General features: G+C 43.5%; 1 protein-coding gene across 5 annotated transcripts in view; it reads right to left on the reverse strand.

Annotated features, from left to right (window-relative positions):
• Positions 1–2,819: 2,819 nt before the first annotated feature.
• STX1A (syntaxin 1A) overlaps positions 2,820–25,162 on the reverse strand; it is a 168,474-nt gene continuing 146,131 nt past the window's right edge. The window contains exons 5-11 of one of the 5 annotated variants that reach the window (XM_088455210.1): positions 24,805–24,878; positions 23,482–23,590; positions 10,270–10,343; positions 9,026–9,163; positions 8,773–8,884; positions 6,401–6,454; positions 5,800–5,842 (exon numbers count right to left, since the gene is read on the reverse strand). In XM_088455210.1, the coding sequence (XP_088311336.1) occupies positions 6,444–6,454; positions 8,773–8,884; positions 9,026–9,163; positions 10,270–10,343; positions 23,482–23,590; positions 24,805–24,878 (518 nt within the window). In that variant the 3' untranslated portion in view covers positions 5,800–5,842; positions 6,401–6,443. Of the gene's footprint in view, positions 3,980–5,731; positions 6,455–8,772; positions 8,885–9,025; positions 9,164–10,269; positions 10,344–23,481; positions 23,591–24,804; positions 24,879–25,162 lie in introns of those variants that run through there. The other 4 variants (XM_088455195.1, XM_088455203.1, XM_088455224.1 and 1 more) reach the window with 4 other exon arrangements.

Genomic DNA, 25,162 nt, shown 5'->3' on the forward strand with positions numbered 1-25,162 from the left:
GAATGCTGTTGACTATTCCACTGATTAATAAGGACAGGGATAAGAACAGAGAATGGTGCAGACAAAAACTTCTATCTGTAGGATGGGATGAGCCCCAGAGCAAGTGAAAGCTATAGTGAGAAGCGAAGGTCCTGTGGGGGTGAGTACATCCCCTACACTATCAGCCCCAATGTTTCCCTAAATATTTTAAAGCAGAAAAAGTTCATAAATTTGTGAGTAAAATAGAAATGCAATCTTATTATTATGATTTATGGCCTACCGTGTGGCCAGCTGGTGGCTGCTCTTCATCATGCCGTCACAATGATGGGCCTATGTGTATGTGGAGACCTGGGCCTGTAGTCCCATCTGCCCCATTGTTAATCTGGCCCTGAAGAAACTTCTTGTAAGCAAATAAAACATTCTGAACCAGCTGCTCTACAGGGCCACTTTAAAGGACAGCCCGGTCTACAAAAGCTGGGAGCCTTGACTATACGTACTCAAATAATGTTTAAAGTTTATTTCGTACTTCCACACACTGAAGCTGGTAATTATTCCTTATTTACTTTCTGGAGATGTTGGCTTGCACGACATCACTGTGCAGCAGCAATTATTTCCTTATCTTTCCAGTTTGGTTTTCTAGATTATAGACCTAGAAAAGCCCTAGATTTTTGGGAAACGGCTATTTACCTGATAGCAATGTACATTCCAGGAGAACTGAACAAACCTGTGGATTCTCTCTCACATCAGCACCTATTCTTGGGCACGGTGACCTAGAAAAAATTAATATGTTCAACCTTTCAGGATTCTAGAAATAAATGTATTGGCAACCTTGTCCAATTCTCAGGTCCCCACGTTTGTGTTCAAAGTGCGGACACAGGGTGCATGCAAGGTGGATGCAATGTCTTTCCCATGGTCAGACCTCACATTCCTTTACATGCCCAAAATTCCTCCAGCTCTTATCCTGTTAAAGCAATATAAATATAAAGTGTGATAGTAATGGTATTTGTTATTATATTTTAATAATCCAATGACTGTTCCAAGGAACCCCAGATCTGAACAACTTACCACTGTGCCTGTGGATAATAACATTGATGGCTACTGAGAGATTTGAGACTCTTCCATTGTAGCTCTCATCGATGGCTTTACAAAGGACCCTATACATCTACAGAGCAATCCCACAATCGGACTGGAATAGTCTTTCGGAAATGCTGACCGGCGGCCATCGATTGCCATCTGTCAGGGATCGGTGAAATTCATCATGTTAAAAATCCCTGATTTGCAGATCACGATCATATTTTAATTGTGATCGGCAAATCACTGAAATCCAACATGTTGGATTTCACCGATGCATTGACAGTGACATCTGGGGATCAGGCAATTGCCCCAATCAATTGTATATGTATGGGGGGGCCTTTAGACCAGGTACAAGAAGCAACAATTTGGCCACGAGCAAAGAATTGAATGCGCGCCATGCTACAGCTCGTACATGTAGATCAACTTCTCTCCATAGGGCGTTTGATATTCTTGCTACCAAATATGAAGGTGGCTTCGCATTAGCCACTGTTAGGTCACATGGTACTGCGCTTGCTTTGTTGGTACCAATGCTAACTCTAAGTAGGCTTTGCCATCGCTTGCTTAGAGGGGTTTTCCTCTCCAGACCTATTGAACCAGCTATTCAAGCACGTGACATACAGAACTTTCTATCTTTCTCAGCTTTAGACACATTCAAATATTGTCCTTTTAATGAGGAAATGTGCATATTTACTAACCTTGGAAGCTAGAGGCTCAGAAATAACCCTAATTCACATTACCGAAGCAAGGATATCCATGCATCAGCACTGACTGAGGTACTAATTAAATCACCTGTGCTTAAGCATGGATATCCTTAAAACCTGGACTGTTAGGCTGCCTTGAGTACCAAGTTTGGGAAACACTGTTAGGAGATGGCACAAAACAAAGGTGCTACATCTTTTTGCAGTGCTAAGTTCGACAGTTTCTATATGACCTGGGCGGGAGCATTTTAATGTCCACATGCATATAAATGCATATATAGTGCCTAATATAATTTTTCAGCAAATGACACTAATTGTCACTTTTGGATTACACATTTTTTACTATTGAGGGTAGTAGCATGTGTATAATGTGTATCAAGTACCTTCACAATAGTACTTTGTAGATGTTCGTTGGAGCTGCCTAAGCTGAGGTGTGTCCTGGCAACTCTAATGGTAAATATATGCTACAGTAATGCTACAGGCACCTAATGATTAATATGGAGTCGGAAATGAGATTGTAAAAAATTAGCGATTTGACCTCATACCAAAGTGGTGATCAGAATACAGCCGCTCCTACTTGCTAGAGGTATCTAAAGGTGACTTACACATTATATAGGCACATTTGCCTCATTTGCTTCAACACTGCTTCCCAATTTTCATACCTGACTTTATATTAACCATTACTTGTAGAACATAGAGCACTATTTCTGTCTTATACATAAACATCCTACTGTACCTCACCATGTTTTCAGAAAGTCAAATGTCTTTGGGGCTTGATTAAATTACTAGTGAGCAGTGGTAGCGCCACGCAATATTTCCGGGTGATATTTTAGTGATGGTCTTCGCTCATACCTCATAGGGGTGCAATGTTTTTATTACTGTAACTGCTGGTAATGTGCGCAGGAACGTAAAGCGCGTGGCTGATATGGAGCCTTGCAGCTAAATAAACCAGTCCCTTTATGACTTATAAATAAACCATTCCCTTTATGACTTATAAATAAACCAGTCCCTTTATGACTTGTTCATTCACCTTTTTATAACTTTGAACCTAATGAAACATTTGATACATTTAATGTTCCCAAACTCACATCATTTATTAAATGCCGCACAAGGGCTGCTGACAACATACAGTACACCAGGAAGATATAACACCAAATATAAAAACTCTCCTCACAAAGCATGCTGGTGATAATCCCTGCAGAGCTGGGAAAGTACTATGATCTTCGCAGCTCTAATAGGGGTTAGCTCCCGACTGGTGCAAGCCGTAAGGCACATTAGGGCTTGGTTTACCATCATCAACCTGACTGATGGCGGCGCCCTGCCCAACTGTGACATCTCCACAGCTTCCAGTACACGGGAGTCTGCTCACACATTAATTCGTCTGCATATGTGGCTTAGAGAGACATACACACACCGGTGGACAACTTGCTCACACAATTACAAAAAGGGAATGTATGAATATGGTACAAAAAATTTAAAATTAAAAAAAAAAAGTGGGATGTGCCCCTCTCCAGGAGAGGTGAAAATAAAGGACAAGGATCACACAAAACATATCCCAACCTTAAAATGTTTAACCAAACACTGAACCCCTGTCATGCAAAGGAGAGGCCAACATGGTCTGTCCCAGCGCGCTGTCCCAAGTTATTATTTTATTCAGAGGGGGGGAGGAATGTGCGTGTTAAGTAAAAGAAGTAAAAATTAGCTTTGCTTGGCACTTTGGCCCAACACTGGTGTCTAGTTGGCTGTGGCAGAGACAAATCCTTATCCAAACCCAAAAGGCATCTGGTGGGCAGGGGGGACAGAATGTAAAGGCAGCGCAGGGAATTAACCCTATATTGATCCCTAAAAGCACCAACGTTGGGTCCATTGCTGGAGAATGCTCTTCGTGATGGGAAGAAGGGGCATCATTGCATCCAATGCCAAGTCAGTGGTCTGGCTTTGATTATATCCCTTCCTCCCCCTCCCGCACCAAATAGTCTCTCCCTGGGTACGTGCGCTGGGTTACACACAGGGTGGTCATGCAGAGGGGCTCTCCTCTCGGGAAGCGTGTTTTTCGCTCTCATCCCCCACCATCCGGTGCGGCTCTTACGGTTTGCCGCATATTTCCTGCTATGTCCAGAACATGCAATCTGTGGCTCCTGCTCCGCTCTCTATCCAAAAATCCCTCCAAATGTTGAAGCAATGACAATACCGAGAACCACACAGCAGATGATGATCATGATCTTCTTCTGCGGGAGACAGGAGAATAAAAGTCGGCAAATGTTACCGCTAGATTATATATCGCGTCCTGACTTTCTGCATACAGAATGGATTTCTCATACAATAAAGCATGCTGAAGATGAGTAACAATGTAGGTAATAAAGCCAGCACACTGTTCTACTTTCATCGTGGATGATATAATGTGTGGGCCCCCATCTGTTGAGGGACTAAATTCAAACCCTCACCCAGTTTAATGTATATTTGGAGAATCCTAGTTAAACATGAGCCTATGATCAGCTGCATATGGCTCCCTTACAGACAGACATGACAAGCTAGGAAAGGGGGAGGAGGCTTAGTGCCTGATTCAGAGCCGCACGCTTGCGCTGTGCATTCGCAAATGGCCTGATGTTCTGCGTTTGCGCACGCTTCATTCTGCGCGTGCGCGAACTATACACTGCGATCGCAACCCTCTCGCTCACCCAGCAAAGGCAGCCCAGGGTAATGAGTGACCGGAGAGGCCGTTTGTAGGTGGTAACGGGCAGAACATTAATAACGGGGGGGTTGGAGATGCGAACACAGGCGTGCCTGGGTGTTTTAACGCCGTTTTAGAGGCGTGCATAATTAACAGGCAGCGTCATAGTACACGTCACTTGCCATTTTTTTTACACTAATTTCCTTGCAATGCTTGTGGTAGGGTAAAGCTACCTCTAGCACTGCGTACACATCCGATGGTGCTCGATGTACCAATGTTTTAATACCCTTCCTGGAGATGACGTGTTGCTGGTGGGCGGCTCTGCCTGTGCAATTGGGCGCACGCATACACAGAGTGGCCGCTCGCTAAGACATGGTGGGCGTGCTTATGCCTTGGCAAGCGATCGCTTCCCGTGGCGTCACATTGTAAAATTTGCATACGCATCTAGCGAGCGTATGCAGATAGCAAACGGGTCTGAATCAGACCCTTAGACTGCACACCCTAATTTTAAACATAATAAGAGGTCCTACCATACTGAGACTTGTAGTACAATGCAGGAAGAGGGAAATGCAGGTGCACACTCCGAGTGTGCACCTGCATTTTATTTTTCAGACAAGCTGGACAGAAATAGCAATACTATCACTTTCCAATGAGAATTGCAAATGCAAAATGGCTTCCTAACAAAATGCAAAGGGAATAATTTATTAGAGCTCCCCTGATGGGAATAAAAGGATGGGAGATATTATAAAAAAAAAAAACATTTGTGTTGTCTGTAAATGAGGTGAGGCTGCTTATGTGTTCCTTTTTCAGGAGGGTTTTGGTCCAAAAATAGAGCACATAATCTAAGTCGGACGGATCTCTGTCCATGGAGATAAAAGTGCTTGTGCGAATTTCTGCATTTTTACATATGTCCTTATTCTGCGTCGTACAGAACTTGGCCTGGTCCGTCTTTCTGTGAAATTGGGCGTTTTGGGACGGCAGCAATGTTAGTGTACGAAACCGTCCTGTCTTATGGAAGTCATGAGAGTGTTGCGATACGGGTCAGACATATCTATGCACCTAGCATGGGGCTGGTGAAAGTGCAGATACTAATGATGACCATTGCGGCGGCTGGCGAAAAATCAATGCGCATTACCCTTATGGATTCGCGCATAAGGTAGTAAATCAGGCTTCCACCGCTGCCAGCAACTACAGCCCTCTGCACGTAACACATAACCTTAATATGCGTAGGAAGTGTTACACAACTGATTACGCTGCCCACTACCCCTTCTATGTAACAATTGTTGTGTGACTAAGGCCAGGTACTCACCCTCCTGGCTTTGCTCTGGTACTTCACAGCCTTTTTGGTGTCAGACACGGCTCTCTCCACGTAGTCCACGGCATGTTCCACATTGTACTCAATACGGTCAATCATCTCTCCCTGATGGTGTGTAGAAAGAGGGGGCAGGGAAAGGGAGAAATAGAAGAGGCCGAAAAGAAGGAGCCAGAGATTTTCGGAAGACACCAAGAGATAAGAAAGTAACACAGAGAAGAGAGGTTGTAGAAATACAAAAAGCGACATAACGAGATAAGACACATGCAAGTGACCATAGCCGTGTACATGACAGGAGTAAGCACGCGTCATCGGTTAGTAGGTGAATGATGATGTGTATTGTTTTGTACGGAGAGAAAGGAAAGGATGGGTCATGGAGAGACAGCAGGAAAAACACCCCAGTAAGAACAGCAAAGTTTGTAAAACAGGGAACACAAACAGTTAATTGACAGAAAGAGATGGACAAGAAGAAATGTACAGAAAGGGATGTGAAGACGTTCCGAGTACAGAGACACATTCAGGACAATAAGTAGGAGGAGCAGACAGCAGTAAGGAGACAGAGAAGTAAGAGAGTGATACAGGAAGAGTGAGGGAGAACAGAAGAGGGCCAGAAAAAGAGAGATACTTAATATCTTTGCTGTTAAATCTTTATCTCTTGAACATTACCTGTGCTTCTGTGGGTGACTGTCAGCCCCACTGGCTGCTCCGATCAGCTGTAACCTGCATCGGTACAAAGACATAAGTGAGTTCTATCACCCAACATGACAGAAGAGAATCTAACATCACAAGAAGTAACTACATTAGCAAGACACAGGACGCGGAACCTCACTCAGTAGTGATAATTCTATATCTCACACTAGGGTATATTTACTAAAGTGTGGGTTTTTAGAAGTGGCCATAGCAACCAGATTCTAGCTATTATCTTTTAGAAGGTGCTAGATAAATGACAAGTACAATCTGATTAGTTGCTATGGGCAACTTCTCCAATTCTAAAAGCCCGCACTTTAGTAAATATACCCATAAGTGGAAGAATGTGTTGTGGAAACCAGAGCTGGATTAAGGGGGATAGGGGGGCACAGGGAGAATGTGCTCTGGGCCTCCCTCTCTCAAGGATCCCCCATCCTTTAATTACAACTGCAGTGCAGTGCAGAGCACTTCAAGCTGGAGAAGAGGTAGGTAGAGTCCGAGCAGGAGGTGGGGGACTACACGGCACTGTACAGTCAGTGCCAGCAGCATGCTAGATAGGAGGGGTGGAGCTGCTGCAGACCCAGAGTGATGAGGATTATCCAGGGGCCAGCCTATAACGTAAGAGGGACACAGGCAAGGAGCACTGTCTGTATCTATGTATGTATGTATGTGTGATTATGTATGTGCGTGACTGTATATATGTGCATATATGTGTGACTATGTATGTGTATAGGTGCATGACTATGTATGTGTGCATGTTTGACTATGTATGTGTACAGTATATGTTTGTAACTAGGTATGTATGCATACTACCCAACCATTCTGGTGTTGGAGAGAAAGTCCTGCTCTTCAGGTACTGTCCCACCTGTGGGCTGCAATATTCCGTGGGGAGGAAACATAGGGAGGGAACGCTCTCACCTGCTTTGCATGTGATGCAGGGAGCAGCCCAGCAGTTGGTTAAGTGATGTACATGGCCTCTGCGTGACATGAAATGGGGGTGTGATGTGTGACTATGCCCCATATTCATGTACACGTCGATGGCTTAGGCACAAGGACCTGATCCCCACGTTCCAAATGTTGCTCTTTAGGGCCCCCCAGTCTTAAGTGCCCCGGGCCCTCCAAAGCCTTAATCTAGCTCTGGTGGAAATGGCTATATATATATATACATATGTGTATATACATATATGTATATAGACAGAGTAACATAGTGGTTAATGCTGCCTCAGAAAATTGGGGTCATGGATTTGATTCCAATCAGGACCCTATCTGCTTGGAGTTTGTATGTTATCCCCATGTTGACATTGGTTTCCCTCAAGTACTCCATTTTGTTCAAACAATTAAATGTATACTAGTAGGTTAATTGGCTTACGAAAAATAACCCTAATGCAGGGGCTGATGTGAATGACTAAACTCTGTAAAGCGCTGCTTAATATGCAAGCACTAAATAAACATTAGATACAGTCTAATAGCATGTGTATATAATGATGCAGAGTAGCTAAGCAGGGTTTACTACTACATATGACCTTTGGTGTATATTTACAAAGCAGCACCAGATTCTCAACAGGTTTGAGCTCAACATTTAAAGCGTCATAGATATTAAGTGCAGAGCCTGGCGTGTTTTTGCACTTAATATTAGCGCCGCTTTAAATTTTGAGCTGAAAGCCGCCACTTCAAAAATATATCCCTTGGTGTTTACTCATTATAGAGTTCTCAAAAGGTGTGCTTGACCATTAACAGCTTTCATGCTTGGCAACTGCAAGCAAGATCTATTCCCAACACTGTAATGCTCACCGAGAAATGTATATATAGGAATATGGGCAGACTACTGGCAAGATGACAACAACCTGTTCACCAGGGTTGAATAGTGTTAACCTTTGCAGCTATAATTCCACACTGCAATATTTACCTTTATAACATCCAGGGAGAATGTGTTTAGTTGATTGGGTATTGACATTAGCAATATCTTGGGGTCACAATAATTCCATTGCACACCCAACGCTACAGTGGCAAAGGCTGTTTTTTATCTATGCTCTTTACGTCACTACCACAGGCAGTATGGTGCCAGCAGGAGACATGAATGCATATGATATATGTGGGTTGTTTTTGATGTGCTGTTGATTAAAATCTGTTAATTTATGGTGACCTTCTAAGAAGTACTGAACCTACATAATTAATGAGCATCTTTCTATTGTATAATTCATCTGAATGTTATGATACCATGAAAAGCGGCCTATTGCTGGCTCTAAAACAGAAGAGAAGTCGACGTCTGCTTGTCGAGTGTGACATTAAAGGACATTCACTTCAAAACACAACACAACACGCATCACAACATATAAACGGTTAGCACCTACCAGCTGAGTGCTCATCCCACGTGCAGCATGGGGAGTAAAGACAGTAGCCAGGGTGAGAAACCCAATGCCCAAAGTGCAGTGTTGACCAGAGCACCTCCATTTTATGTGTAAACTAACATTACGGTAAAAGGGAAAATACGGGATGTTTATTAATATAGTTCAACAAACATTATACAGTAAATGTATCCAAGCAGGAGCAGGAACCCTTCACCTCAATGTGGATTAGAAACATAGACCATGAGATTCCACGCACCTGACTCTCTACGAGCATCGCCATGTCCATAAACATGTCATGCAGCTCCCGAATGCTGTTCTCCAGCTTAATGATCTCACTGTGCCGGGTCTCAATTTCATTTAGTGCCTGTTTAGTAATGTTAGAGTCCATTATGATCTGCAAAAAGAAGAAGATCGAGAACCCATTATCCTCAGTAGACAGAAGAGATGACGCAAAGGAAGACAACTCTTTCTTCACAATACATCTATTAATTTGTGCTAGACACTGCTTGAATATGACCTGTAGAGATAATGCATGTACTTACGTAGGACAGAAAGCAAATCAGTCTACTTTTTATCTAATTATGAAAAGAAAAAACAAATGTTGCCATATCCTGCATGTATTGTTCTCCAGTTGTTGCATAACTACATGTCCCAGAATGTCCTACCAGTATCACCAACAGCTACCGTATTTCTCCACAAACCCAATCTCTGGCAGAAATATAAGCGTTCTTCTGCAAAATGAGGTGCACGGCACTACCGAAAAACATTTGTGCTGCACCCCGGCTGTTTAGCATTTTCTGAATGAAGCCCCATAAGTGAATTAACAAAATATTGGATATTTTTTGAAAATCCCTAAAACCCAGCATACAGTACCATGCGGTGGATACATTTATAAAACTAAATATGTGCATTATTATATACTGATTTGACAGAGGCAGAACTACTGGTGGCGCAACAGGTGCAACGCACCGTGTACACAGTGGACTCAGGGGCCCTCTGCCACAGTCATAGATCTGGAATAAAGAGGGGGGCACATGCCCTGGCCTCCCCACCTTGCTCCCTGCCAACGGCAATCGGATCAACGGAATGATCCGTAGACACTGTCTCCATGGCGCAGCTAACTGACACTGAGCTGCGCTGACCAATGATCGGTAAGAGACTGCACTGGAGGAAGGGGGATGGTGGAGAGAGAGCCTGCTTTGTGCCCTGCAGTGGTGCAGTGTGAATAAGTAAGCACAGCACAGTTTCTTTACTTGTGGGGGTAGGGGGTCCACAGGGTAAGCAAGGGGCCCACTACTTACTAGCACCTGGGCCCACCGCTGGCTAGCTCCACCACTGAACTGAATAGGAAGTGGGCAACTTTGGAAATCTCTGTTTCCATAAAGATGTTTAAAACATAAGAAATATGAATGAAAGAGTGACAGAAGACACCTCGTGGGTCTGTGGTGAGCTGCCACACCGCTCACTGCCATTATGTAAGGTTAATAAGTAGGGACATACCCCTGATGAGAAGATGGCCGGGTTTCCACTCTCTAACATATCTTCCAGCTCCTCACTTGTTGTGGTTCTGCCAGCTGTGTAGATACAAGAGGTTATTTCATAAATATTATAATCAAGATAAACACATTGTACATCATGCGGCTGATTCAGAGTGGAGCAAACAAAAATAAAAAAAAAACAAATAAGGTGCAATTTGCTACTGGAACGAACCATGTTGTATGGAGGGGGTGTAAATGCATTTTGTTTTTCTTTCTGCATGCAGGGAAGCTACTGGTTACTTTTGCATATATAATACTGGGCAGCTTTGTTTATACACTGAAATTTAAAGTTAAGCTAGGACGCGCCCCTTCCAGGGGTGCCGAGAGGGGGGGGGAGCGGGTACAGGTTACCCGGGCTTCCTGAGGGACCTGGCGGGGGCCCGGGTCCGGCACCGCCCCCCCCCTCCCTCACAGCAGCTCAGCACACAGCATGTGCTGAGCTGCAGTGGGAGACTCCTCGTGGCTGCTGAGCAGCAGCCACGAGGAGTCTTCTATGCCTGTGGGGGGGGAGCGATCACACTGATCGCGCCCCCCTGGCTTTGAGCAGGGCTTAGGGGGGCTCAGAGCGCCCCCCCTCCCCAGCGCGCAGCGCCGCTTCACTGCAAAGCTTTTTATTTTTCGGGGAGGGGGCGTGGCCACACCTCCAGCAATTACTCTGTTACCCGGGCCCGTCGTGGCTCTTGGCGGGCCTTGCCCCTTCCCAACTATAAATCTCTCTGCACATTGTAAATCTGCCTCACCTGCAGTGCAACATGGATGTGCCAAGGTGCAAATTGCTCCTCTTTTATTTGCTCCTAACTCTGAATGAGGCCCTGTATGTGCATTTATCAATGAATCGTGCATGTATTATAGGATTAATTCCATACAAAAGGATCAAACAAGACCAAATCGTGAGGAACACATGCACTGTCTTTTCGCCACAAATTGCATAAACATCTCATCGACCCTCCACATTTATAACATAACGCGATCAAACTATGATCAATGTCAGAAAGAATGATCCCTTGTGTGGCGGAATTCTCTAATGCTTTGTCTGCTACAAATAGGGACTGATACAGAGGTGGACGCCAGGCAGATGTTTATGCAGATGGCCGATGATTTTCGTACTGCGCATGTGTCCTAGTCGCACTGCGCATGTGTCGCAATGGTTTGCTGATGGCGGTCGTAGTGAGTGACAGTCAGTGTGCGTTTATGGGAGGTAATGGGGATGGCGGGTCACATGTGGGCATGTCACTGACCCTGGTGGCTTACTCCAGACGGACATTCTGAGCAGCTTGAAGCAGGAAGTTCCATGTGCGACTGATGGTGCGTCTTTGTACGCAAGGGTGGATTTAAGACGCAGCCGGCGGGCGACACTGTAACCAATACAGCGCTGGTACAAAGTCGCAGCTGTGATGGGATTAGCGCCTACTTCTGAATCAGGCCCATAATGAGGTAATCTACCCTCTAATTTCTGCCTAATCATGGAAATTAGGAAACATTTTGGATCTTTGCCAGATATATTGATATGTTCTAATTATATTACTATCAATATGGAAGAATATTTTGCTTATTGTAGCTCATATTATGAAATATTTCCATCAATTCCAAAAGAGCCTCTTACAGGAGTGACTGTAATGCAGACGGGGGGATAACGCAGACACGTTAATGGGGGTTGGTTAGGTACAGGAGGATCCCTACTGTCAGGATACCGACAGATTTTTGTAAGTATTATAACCCTTCCGCTAACCCACCCCTCCCGCAGCCTAACCCTAGCCCTCGCCCTAGTGCCTAGCCTTAACCCTCCCCCAACCCTAAGTCTCCCCCTGACACTAAAAATTTTCTCTGAAATCTGTCGGGATGCCGCTGTCGGTATTGTGACCGTCGCCATCCTGGCTGTCGGGTTAATGGAAGAGATTTTAAGTGGAATAGATTTGTTTGCTCTTACACAGGAAGGTTTTATAGTGTATTTGAAGGCCCAGCTTGTTCACTTCAGGGGAGTCTCATGTTCTAGCAGAAGGCTTTTCGCCCTTCATAGTGTCCCAGGCAATTTTACTTCTAGAACTTGTGCCCATCAACTAATTGGTATGTAGTTAAATAGCCGGTGGACAAAATACCACTGTCAGCAAAAATGCAAACGCCAATATCCCGAAGGACATCAGGATACCGGCTTCGGCATACCGAACATCGGAATACTGAACTTCCGGACAATTCTATTCGCCGCCGGTATATCATACCGATTCCAACTAATCAATTGTCCTCATTTTTTATTTGCACTTCCAAGAACTTTTACTAGGAATTTTGCTAAAGGCACAAAATATCTGCTGCCCTCACAGTCTGTGTTCCCTAACAGCAGCACCTACTAATACAGTATATCTAGGATCACCTTAAAACAACTCCGTCACAGAATCTGTGCACGCAATTCAAAGACTATATGAATTTCCAATTAGTGCCTGGTATCTTTGTCACTTGCCATCTTACATCTTAATTGTAGGCATAGCACTCACAGACATCTACCAATATCTCAACTTCCCATCATATTTATTTAAATGATCCTGTGTATTGCTGAGGAAGTTATTAGCCGTTATGCAATATCCAGAAACATTGTTAAATCAATTGAACTCTTCAGATATTACTTAGAACGGGGGTATTCAACAAGCAGCCCTCAGGCTGCGGTGGAACTACACATCCCAGCATGCCTTGCCACAGTTTTGCTATTAGGGCATGCTAAAACTGTGGAAGGGCACACTGGGATGTGTAGTTCCTCAGCAGGTTGAATACCCCTGACTTAGATCATGGTGCATTTATTACCCTATGTCATGTCTGATAACATGGTATTTTAATGGGTTTCACAAGTGGTCCCTGGTCTTATGATTGCATATATCTCCAGGGAAAGAACTCTGTTATGTTGGGCCCCTTAGATGGATCCACTCCTGAGCATGCACAGATATGGTACATGCAATGTGAAGCCTACCACCTGCATTTTACCTTTCCAGGATGAAATGTCCATATATCCCAACCTTTGGGCTAACCTATGGCAGTCTAGTCAACTAGTGAGAAGCCATCACCATGCAATCATAAGCTGACCTGGCACATACATTAGATGGTGAGAATGCCTGGTGGCCAAAGTGACGAGGAAAAGGAGCAAAAATTGGTCTGGGCCGGAGGGCTCTGAAAGCATCCTTTGCCTACTAAACTATATGCTAGCCCAGGACCACCCATAAGAATTATGAGCCTGTTGACAAATGTTGACCCTGAGTTCCCCTCTCCTACACGGTTGTCATTTGCAGGAATATAATCAGCTAGTGAAGTATGATTAGTATATAAAAAGTTTTATATTATGAATCACATATAAAACATAAGTACATATGGACATACAGATGACTATAGATATATAACACATCACTAGAGTTTTTAATGACTTTATGGAATGTAGTACATGAGTGAGGTCATGCTGTGATGTCATAATGGTAGCAGCTTATGTCAGGGCTTTGCTGTTGCTGCCTCTCTCACACACATTCAGGACACTGACATCGCACAACCATTGCTGTCATCTACTCACTATACATCTCTTACACACTGATATACACCTCACATACACACAGCACACTGACAGAAAGACACCCCGGCCGGGATGTACTAAAGGGGAAAATGCGGTTAAACCCCAGAAACGGGGGTTTTACCGCATTTTCCATATGCATTAAGCACCGGAATGTGTTGCATTACGATGCTTCGTCCCGGTGGGTAATTCAGATGGCGTTACCCAATAGAAGCCTATGGGCTTCTTACCGGGACACTTACCCAGAGAGGGATCCGACCGGATACCTCCCATTATCCCCCCGCGGCCTGAGACCTGCTGCACATGCGCAGAAGGAAGCCAGCGGGACTTCTGGGTGTTAAACCCAGAAGTCCCTCTGTCTGGGGGCATTGCAAAGGACAGCTCTATCGGGAGAGCTGGATGTACTGCATCGCGGATGCAATGCTTAGTACATCCCGCCACCCATGAGGTAAGTACCTTGTCATAGACCAGGGAGCCTCACTTGGATGTGCCTGCAAACTTGGAGCTTGACTACCCTAAAATATGACCTTGAGCTTGTTTGAGTCTAGCATTGGAGGTTCTAGCAGGGCAGTGCAGCTATCGGGATATCTTAGCTATTCGGGTAAATTCTGTGCAGCAAATTGGGCAGCTTGCGAGGAATGGGAATTGGGTGGTGTCAGATGATGAGGCATGTGCTAAACCTATTACATCAGCCAAATATACTTTAGGCTTACAAGTACATATTTGATTAAGTTCGATAATGTAACTCTGTATCGCCTCCTAAAGCCCAGAGGGACGGGCAGTCCTTCAAGCCAAGGGTCCCCAGAAGTTTCCTCTACAGGGGTTTTTCCTCTCCTGAGTGCTGAAGGGTGACTCTTTGTGAGTCACGAGGCTTCCACCATCTTGTTCCTCTTATAGGACTATTTAGAGCCACAGGTCAAGTTTAGCCCATAAATGCCTATTTTAGAATGCAAAGAAAGTCACTTGTAAAACTATATTAATAAATGTACAATTTTAATCAACCATGATTTTGTCTTTGTTTTATGAATAAATGGTCACAAAAGGTGAGGCCCAGCAAGGTACATGAGACAAGAGTTGGTAATGGAAAGGATGAATGATCTCATTAGATAAAGCCTATGAAAAGATCTGCAAACGAGAAGCTAAACACTGAGATGACAATAAAAATGTTTATGGCGAAATTATGAAAATGGATGAATGCCTCTGAGGAATACGCGGCCAAGAATTGTTAGGGAGACATTGTATTTAAGTCACAGATTACTGAGATGTAATATTAACAATATCATATACAGGTGATAAACTGTTAAAAGGATTTGCTGCTTCGAAGGATATGGTCATTACTACTGACTTTCTTTTGTCCACTTTTACAGTTAGTTGAGTGGAATGTATCAGAAGTGGACCCTGCCACATTTTGTATTAGTTAAAAACAAAAATATTCTCTGACAACTACGGTATATTAAATCCATTATATTCTGAATTGTATAAAATATTAATTTGAAGCCCACATGGATTACTGGCACCTCAGGTGTGATGTGGTAAATGTTGGGCTGTGGTAAGGGTCCCAAAGATACAGACCTTGTTTGTGTGCAACTATGAACAATATTTTAAATAAATTTTGTCCAACAAACAGTACAGTATGGTGACAATGTAATAACCTGTAATCTAGATTTCATTATTGAAAAATATTGATTGCTGCTTTATATTTAGTGGCGATATAGCACCAGTACCTGCAGATCGCACACTCAGTTACAATTGGGCCTATGTGTCCTGCTGTTCTGGACCAAATGAAGCAAGGAAAATTTGAAGGTTACAGTCCCTATTAATGAAACAAAATATTTTCAATGTTTTCCTTGAAGGAGATGTGTACCCCATCAAAACTGCATTTTCTAATGCCACATAGTTTCGGGGGGAGCCACATGCGTGGATTAAAAATCCCATAATTAGCCCAAATCTATTCAAGAGATACCTCTTTTATAGGGGTATTCAATATGGGTGCGATAACATCGTTTTTTGCGTTAATATCGCACTTTTTAACTTTTTTGCGTTAATATCACTGGTTTTAGTTTTACGCCGTATTCAATTTCAAAGACTTATCGCAGTTTTGAAAAGTCTTTGATAAAAAACGGTGATAACTTTTCACCATTGAATAGATGTCGAAAAAAAGTGCAGAATTGGGGTTTAGTGGTGCAGGCTTAAAAAAAATAGCCTGCAGCCCTGAGATTGACATTTAAAAAAGAACTGTGTCAAAAAAAGTTTTAAAAAAAAATAGGGACACCCCAAAAAATTAATTTAAAAATAGGGGTGCAAAAAAAAAAAATGGGAAAAAATTGTTAAACAATAGGGAAATAGGTTCAGGGCTATTCTGCATGTATGCGGCAGATGTTTTCTAGAATAGAATTATAGCGGCAAGTGCACAAATGCAAAATTTTTAAAAGCTTACTTTAGGGACATCAAAATATGCTAGTACCCATTTTCATGTACTCCAAATTTGATGGGACCACTTAAAAAAATGAAAAAAATAACCTAAATGCTCTTCTGCATCACTTATTCAATGTCGGGAAAAAAACACCTGCTGCGGCTATTTAAATCCCCGACTTTCAATTAAATGCTAAAACGGGGGTACCCATAGTGTTCCCCCATGTTTTTACAATTTTAGGGGGGTCTTACAATTATTTTAAGGAAAAATTCGTAACTTTACCAAATCCAACTTCGGAGTTTCCCGTTTTCGTTAATTTTATATTGAATACGGGGATAAGCGGGAGCGCGCACCATACCTTAACGCAGAAAAAAACTCTGATATGAAACGTTAACTTCGCCAGTGAAGTTAACGTTTCATATTGAATACCCCTCTTAGTCTGCCAAGCTTCCCAGACAATTGCTTGATGCTATGATTCTGCTTTGAAGAATCTTTATACCACGTATAAAATAAGAATTCCTTTCTGTAGTTATTACAGGTATTACATTTTATTTATAGGGCACCACAAGTGGTCCGCAGCACCGTACATACAGTAAAGAGTACATAGAACATTAGATTACAATACAGTAACCAAAATATAAACAGAGCACTAGTAACAATTAGCAACACAATTCTCCATACACAGTACAGCTCTGAAGGTGAAGGCTGTCATTGAAGTGCTAGAGAAGAAGGCTGTGAGACAGTGGGGAGGAGGACCCTGCTCCTAGGAGCTTACAATCTAGGGAAGAGGGGAGACAGACAGATGACATGAGTCATGAGTGTGTAGAGGGGGACCTGAGTGCAGGAAGTAGGCGAGGTAGAGAAGGCTAATGCGGGAGGGACAGAGACTTGGTGACGGTTATGTGGTGGAAGGGTATGCTTTGATGAACAGGTGGGTTTTCAGTGCACGTTTGAAGCTCTGCAAGGTTGGGGAGAGCCTGATCGAGCGAGGGTGCTCATTCCAATGAAGGGGGGCTGCACGAAATCTTGGATACGAGCATGAGATGATGTAACCAGGGTGGAGGAGTGGTAACAGTCATTGGCAGACCGGAGTGAGCTGGAGGGAGTATGTAAGGAGATGAGGTTGGAGATGTAGAGAGCAGTAGAGTTGGAGAGGGCCTTGTATGTGAAGGTGAGGAGTTTGAAGAGAATTCTGTAGGGGAATGGGAGCCAGTGCAGGATTTGGCAGAGGGGAGCAGGAGAAGTGGAACGGCGGGAGAGGAAGTGGTTGCCCATATTCACCAATCACGCCACTCCCCATATGTGAAGTCTGTGTACAGGGGTTTTAACAAACTTGTGGTATTGTATTTTGGGTTATTACCCTAGATTGTGCATATTTTTCTTTAACTTTGCTACTTTTTACTCCATTGTGCTATTTTTTCCTCAGTTTTGCGTCTTTTAGTTCACATATAGTGTACTAGGTACTTAGGATTAGTGTTTTGCGCATCTGTCACTAAACGGGGCTATTTGGTGGGATTTGAGGATAGATTTATGTGGACACATCTGTATATCAGGATGATAATCAATCTTTTTGAAAGATTAAGCATTGACGCCTATCCCTAGAAAAGAGGCATAAGGGAACCTACAGGCTGAGAGACAGAGGGAGGAACAGTGAAGGCAGCAGAGAGTATGCACAGTATGAAACTGATATGGGAGGATTATAGCATCATATGCTGTTTAATGTAATGTATTTCTTTTTTATTACTTTGCGGGCTGAGTATCAGGGTTTTTCGCTGTTAGTCAATTTTATTTTTAGGATTCATATTTATTAATAAATCTTTATTAAATCCCTGTATGGAAACCTTGTATCCATACATAACGATAGCTGGGAGTTTTACTAGCTTTTGTTGCTCTAAAATGGATGACTTAAGCTGGGTACACACTGTGCCGACGGATCTGCCGACACAGTGGGTGGTCAGGTAAGCTATACAGACTTACCATCGGTTGCTTAATGCGTGTTCCCTGACATCACAACTGGGCAGGGTATTTGATTTTGCTCATCCAGTTGAACTGTCAGTCACTGGCGGTCCCTGCAGCAAGTGCACGGGTGGTCTACTGACCACTGCCAGATGCGCCGATCTGCTGTGCTACAGAGCAGATGCCATACGTTGTTCACAGACATATTGGGGGTACACACCCGCCAAAGCGTTCGATTGAACGTCCAATATATCGCTCAGTGTGTACCCAGCTTTAGTAAGCACTGAAAAGACTACTCAGTAACTAATAAACATCAGCAGATAAATGGCACGATTGTGGAAATAAAAGCACTGTAAAACCCTTTTGGAAGTGATACAAATTAATGCTGGCTCTCCAGGACCAACTGCACAATGGCCCATACAAGCAAACCATTTCCATGAAAAATGATGCAAAGGTTCACCTGACCACCTGAGGGCGCTGCAGCACGGCAGCAATAGCAGTCTGTTGCCATACTTTCTTCCACCCACACACCATTCCTATCTCTTTATTGTCCTGATGCATACGCTATACCAAATATCTTCCTTTAAAACATACAGTAAATATTTTAGACATAATTGTCTCTGCTGAATTTCACCCAGGTTTGGCTAACACTGAAGCTCAGATTGTATTGATCTGCATTTAATACGGAGAATAATAGCATAAATAATGTTGATTTTCTCCAGGGCCGGCATTATTTTGGCACATGTACAGTTAGGGGGTCAGTGAAATGTGGCAAGTTTAAAAAAAAAAAAAAGAGCAAAGATCACGCAAGCGCAGTTTAAGAAGAGACGCTGGGGAACATGTAAAAAGATTGCAGCCAGCATCATAATTCTTGGGGCAAAAACTGTAATGTATCGGGCAAGATCGATGTCCATCCCTACAATGATTAGTTCCACAATTTCAAATCTATTTTTAAACACAGAGGGAGAGATGTACTAAGCCTTGGATGGAGATAAAGTGGAGAGAGATAAAGTACCAGCCAATCAGCTCCTAACTGCCACGTTACAGGAGCTGATTGGTTGGTACTTTATCTCTCCCCAAGGCTTAGTGCATCTCCCCCAGAGACAGTGTCATTAAAGTTGCTTTGGGCAACACAATTCTAATGGATAAATTGACAATAAACTTCCATTTCAACAACATCCATTCAGGTCAAGTTGTTTTCCTGTCCCAGTGTAAGTAAATAGCTCTTGTCATAGTGTTACAGCGCTCACCTATATTTCTAATATAGCATCCACATCATTAATGACCATAATCACGTGCAAGCTGTAGCCTACAGGGCAATGTTCCTATTAGTGCATTACCAAACAGGACACCTCTCAATTCCAATAAAAATAATACACTAGGCCTGCAAATCATAGGACAACCTCTGGCAGAGCTCAAGGGTATATCCGGAGAGATCTTCCTCTATCTCCTCTTCTTCTTGTCCCTGTCATTCCCCGAGAACACTGTCACTTCGGATATGTGCTCTGGCAGTGATGATGTCTCCTTTCCGGAAACTGATCAGACATCTGCAGAGCTGACTGTGAGTCACATGATCTCCTGGTACCTTAGTGTACTACACCTCTCATCATCCATGTCTGCTGCAGTACATCTCATTACCAATTATCCGTATGCCGAATTCATAATCACAAACCTTCACTGAAAATAAATATGGCAACATTTCAATCTCCCAGCTATTCCATAACTAATGTCTTGTCAGTGACATACAAGAAAAACCATTGTTTACCTGCTTAGAAATATTACTCAAAATCGCCTTATCTGTTAGGTTTAAGTGATTTAGGGGTCTATTTACTAAGCAGTGTTAGGAGACAGAGTGAAAAGTGATAAGGTTCCAGCCAATCAGATCCCAACTGCCATCTCACAGGCTGTTTGAAAAATGACAGTTGGGAGCTGATTGGCTGGCACCTTATCACTTTCTTATCACTTTTCACTCTGTCTCCTAACACTGCTTAGTAAATAGACCCCTTAATGAGAGTAATGGTCTGTGTGTAATGGAGCCTAATGTTGGAGGAGATTATGACATAAAAATAGATTACCCATCTTTACCCTGATCCCTCGTTCCATCCTTCATTATCTGCAACGGGGCCACATGAGATATCGTCTAATTGTACGTGCAGCACAGCCGGTCGCATTGCGACCGTGGGAGCACGCATATTGGTCGTACACACTGAGCGATGCGCCGATTTATCGCGCTGATTCGGCCGGAGAAGACACATCGTGCCGACATCGTCTCTGTGTGTACCCAGCTTTACACCTGGTCTGACCAATGTGCGTACAACCTGTATAACATCAGCGATGCACATTCCAAGCTCTGTGTGCACCTCATTCTCCCACAGAGTATGTGGAGCAGAGCTTAGACATATGTGAGGAGACAGGTTTATTATCTGGTTCATGGGAACAATCTGAAGCTTTTAATATCATGAAGTGGTGTAACAGCAAAAAGGTGCTGATGCTGTAATCCACTGATATTAAATTCCGTATTCTATTACGAGAGACTACAAAGAGTGAGTGCTACAGAACATGTCACATATAAGTCAGAATTATGAGGTGTTCCTCACAATTAGGGTATGTTTCACCCCTTGCACCTATGGTAGTTAAGCCCATGACTGCGACTTTATGCAAATATTGCTACAAGCCCTTCCCTAGTGTACGGCCGTGGGTATGAATGACAAGGACTGAGACACCCAGGTTGAGCATCTACAGATGCTGTAATCATGCTTGGTGTGCCCTTAGACACACACAACCATTGAAAGTGGCACTAATCCCTTGATGGGTGCAGATTTTCCATCAGAATATGGGCTTCAGTGTGGGCAATTACTAGTCTGAGCTTGCAAACGCTTCAGTGACACACCCGCCATAACAAGCCCCTTTTCCTTCCCAGTCACATGTGCAATAGAAAAAAATCTCCGGACTGCGTCTGACATCGGCAGGGCGTCATACCCAGAATCAGGCCCTATATGGTAATAAGTTAGGGAACATGAAGGGGAGTAATCCTGTGTAGCACAAGGGGTAAAGGCTCAACCGATAACAGATTGCAACCGATCACTTCTCACTGGCCACAAACAGAAGAGCCCCAACTGGGTGTAATTATTAAACTTTTGCGCTATGAAAATATTAAACATGGCGAGTGAAATCCATTCAGTTGCCAGATTACTTCTGCAGGGAAGGGTGGTTAGGCCCACAGCACTGAGACACTCTCCTATTGTAGTTGTGTTGCTGTAATGATGCTGGTCCGAGGAGAGACACTTCTACTAAAGGGGCACACAGAGGGACGTATGCTTATCTAATAGGGGGGGCGATTCAATTCAATGCGATGTTGAATAGCCCCGGGAGGGAGCTCCCAAAGCTATTCAATTCAACGTGATACTTGAGCGGGCTAAAGGATTTCTTCTCGCACACCCCTGGGGATGCGCGAAGAAATCCGTCAAAAGTGCCGGCTGCTCGGCTGATTTCCGGCTTAGCGTGGCGCTAATAGCCGCGCGGTTGGCACTTTAGTCGGGGAATGCCAATTTTGCGATTTAACCTGGGTGTTTAGTCTCGGGAACCGGCATTCTCCGACTTAACAGCGCACTGAATGGATTAGCTCCATTCAATGCGATGTTATCCCCAATCCGGGATAACATCGCATTGAATTGAATCGCGCTCTTTGTTTGTACAAATGTGTAGCACTTCTCTAAGTATAAACAGAGACTTGGATATGAGCAAAAGTTCTAACAGTGACCTAATAAGTGTATTAGTGCTAGGGATGTGCAGGCTCGGATAGGTTCGAGTTTGCACGTTGAGTTCGGATTTTTCCCTCCAAAAAAACGGAACTCAGAAAGAGGCTAAACGTCATCTTACATGGACGAACATCATCATTCCTGGACAAAAGTCCAGGAATGATGATGTTCGTCCATGTAAGATGACGTTTAGCCTCTTTCTGAGTTCCGTTTTTTTGGAGGGAAAAATCCGAACTCAACGTGCAAACTCGAACCTATCCGAGCCTGCACATCCCTAATTAGTGCTAAAACTTCTTAATTTTCTCTATTGAAACCAATGGATTTTATTACATCTGGAAAGCTACCTCACATATCTATGTACACCTTTCATTACAAATTGCATTGCAGAACTATTTAAGGGCCTGATTCAGAGGCACACACTATTTGCGTGCGCTCGCTCTGAATCAGGGTGTCCCTATTTTTTTTTTTGACTGGCCTCCAGGCCGCTCGCACAGCTGTGGGTGACCACCCACAGCGTGTGTGCGGCCTGGTGATGGTCGTGATTATCGCGACCATCGGGCTTGCGAGGAGACCCTTTTGGTAGGGTCTCAGGTCTTGCATGCCCGAGTGGACTTCCTGCTCTAATAGAGCAGGAAGACCACTACTGACATCACTAGTGATGTCAGTAGGGCCGCCCACAACGCCTCAGTTTGTGCAGCCACTCCCCCCCGCCTACAAAATGGGGCGAGCTGTCGATCAACATTGACAGCCGCCCCGTCTTGTAGCGAGCCCCGCAGCGAGTGATTGTCACTTGCTCCAGGGCTCGCGCGTGCGCAATGGCCCACCATCGACCCGCTTGCGAGCGCAATGCGCTGGCGAGCGGGTCTGAATCAGGCCCTAAGTTTCTTCTGCTAAACGGATGATTTTATCGAATGCAACAGAATCTATACATTGTCTTAAAGTCAACCTTGGTACTTGTGACTGCAACTATACTAGGTATTGTCATCATAAATATGGTTTTAAAAACCTCCACACCTCAATTTTATCACCACAGACCCCCTCCCCATCTCCCATCCCTTTATACTATCTGAACAACTTTGGATCAGTCTTTTGTTGACCCTGTCACAAGACCAATACAAAACACGGTCAATAAAATATAACTGCAGACCAATGCTAAACTTGGAGCTCCAGCCTTTACTGAAACTGAGTGCAATAGATAAGATGCAGGCCATGCCTCTTGTGTCTGGTCAGTCACGCACTGCTCTACTGCAGAGCTTTGAGAAGAACATACATGGCCCCAAAGGAGAGCCACAAACAAATATGTGCGTCTGTGGGACAGAATGCTAACTCAATGTCTACTTCAGTAACAACAGCTGAGGATACCGCTGACCGTGTGGGTCTGGGGAATATACCATTGCAGAAACACAAACAACAAAACAGTTATAAGTATGTTTTTTTTTTCTCTATTTGAAAAGCAAATAAAACAAAACTAACAAACTAAAATAGCTCACTTGCCAATCGAAAACTTACTGATTTCAAGCTGTCTTTGGATACGGCCTTTGCAGCGCTCACGGTAATCTGACTGAGTGGCGTTATATTCGGACATCACCTCTACAAACTTGCGAGACAGCGTGGAGTGCTAGGAAAAAATAAGAATGCAATAGTAAGTATACCTCTAACTCTTTAATGATGCATTACCCAGTACTCGTATGGTTTATTCAGTCGGCTTATGTAATTCAGTAACACACAACAAAGGAAGAATCGTTGTGCAGATTTATGACTGCATGTAAAAGATCTGATAAATAAAATCAGTTGGATATACAGTATGTGTTAGTGTTGTACCAAATCAGATGTAGCTGCTTTGGGGGGTTATGTAATAGCCTCCAAAATTACTAAACCGGCCCCATATTTAAAGAGGCAATCAATTATAAGGCTTGTTTTGCCTTATAACTGATTGCCGCTTTAAAATTTAGCTGTGAACTTGTCAAATCACGCTGGTTCCGTAATCTTGGAGCCTATTACTTAACCCCCTTAGGGGTAGATGCACTAATCCTCGGAGAGAAATAAAGCGGAGAAAGATTATAGAGGAGATTCAGCAAAACTTGGAGAGAGATAAAGTGGATGGAGATAAAGTACTAACCAATTAGCTCCTAACTGTCATTTTTCAAACATGGCATGACATGGCAGTTAGATACTGATTGGTTGGTAAAATGGGATCTATTCACTAAGACTTGGAGATAGATAAAAGTCCCAGCCAATCGGCTCCTGTCAGTTTACAGGATGTGTTTGAAAAATGACATTTAGGAGCTGATTGGCTGGGACTTAACTTTCCCCATGTTATCTCTCTCCAAGGCTTAGTGAATAGACCTCTTTATCTCTCTCCAAGGCTTAGTACATCTATCCCTGAGTTTTGAATCGACTTCCAGCAGTTGACACAAGGTGGACAGACACCAAAGGCAGTGTACAAAGTGCAGGTCCACAGTGACAATTCCTCTTTGTGTGGTCATGTGCACCTGAATTTACAGGGAACAGATTTACATTCATGCCCGAGATGGTGGCAACTGCTGAATTACAAAACAATTGCCATGTTCTGATGGGAGCAGCTGAGCATACTGTACCCTGTGGCAGTAAAGTTGGGGTTAGTTAGCCATAAGAGTGCATATAGTAGTTATGTTTCCACATGTAAAAACACACAATAGTGACACATAATAAAAGTAACGTTCCAATATCTCCTCCCTCTAATGATCGATCTAAGATAAAAATAAGTCATATTTTAGTAAATGGAGGTGGTTGTGTTAAAACCAGCGTAATTTTCTTTTTCACGCATCCCCTACCACAGTATCCTCATCTTACCTGCGTCTTCCGGATGCGCAGATCTGCGGAGGAGCGGGTTATTGCTTCTTCCTGTTCAATGCTTTGTTCAATACCTAGTGGAGAGGAGACGTGATCAGGCGGAAACATTAATGAGTCACAGCAGAAGTCAGGGCTGAACCGGCTGCAGGCTGTCTCGCAGAACTGACTATCACTGTCCTGAATAAAATAACCTCTCTTACTAAATACCTACAGGTAGTGGTAAGAATAAAATGGAAAGACAGGGGTTAATGAGGGACACCAAGTATAATAATAGCAAGGTTCTTCCATATATATAGCTTGGATCAGTTCAGGTATAGGCATTGTAATTCTCTTTGGGTACCAGACGTTCAACATAACA

This window comes from Taudactylus pleione, unplaced genomic scaffold (assembly GCF_031769625.1).
Source record: "Taudactylus pleione unplaced genomic scaffold, aTauple2 ptg000040l, whole genome shotgun sequence".
Lineage (NCBI taxonomy): Eukaryota > Metazoa > Chordata > Amphibia > Anura > Myobatrachidae > Taudactylus > Taudactylus pleione.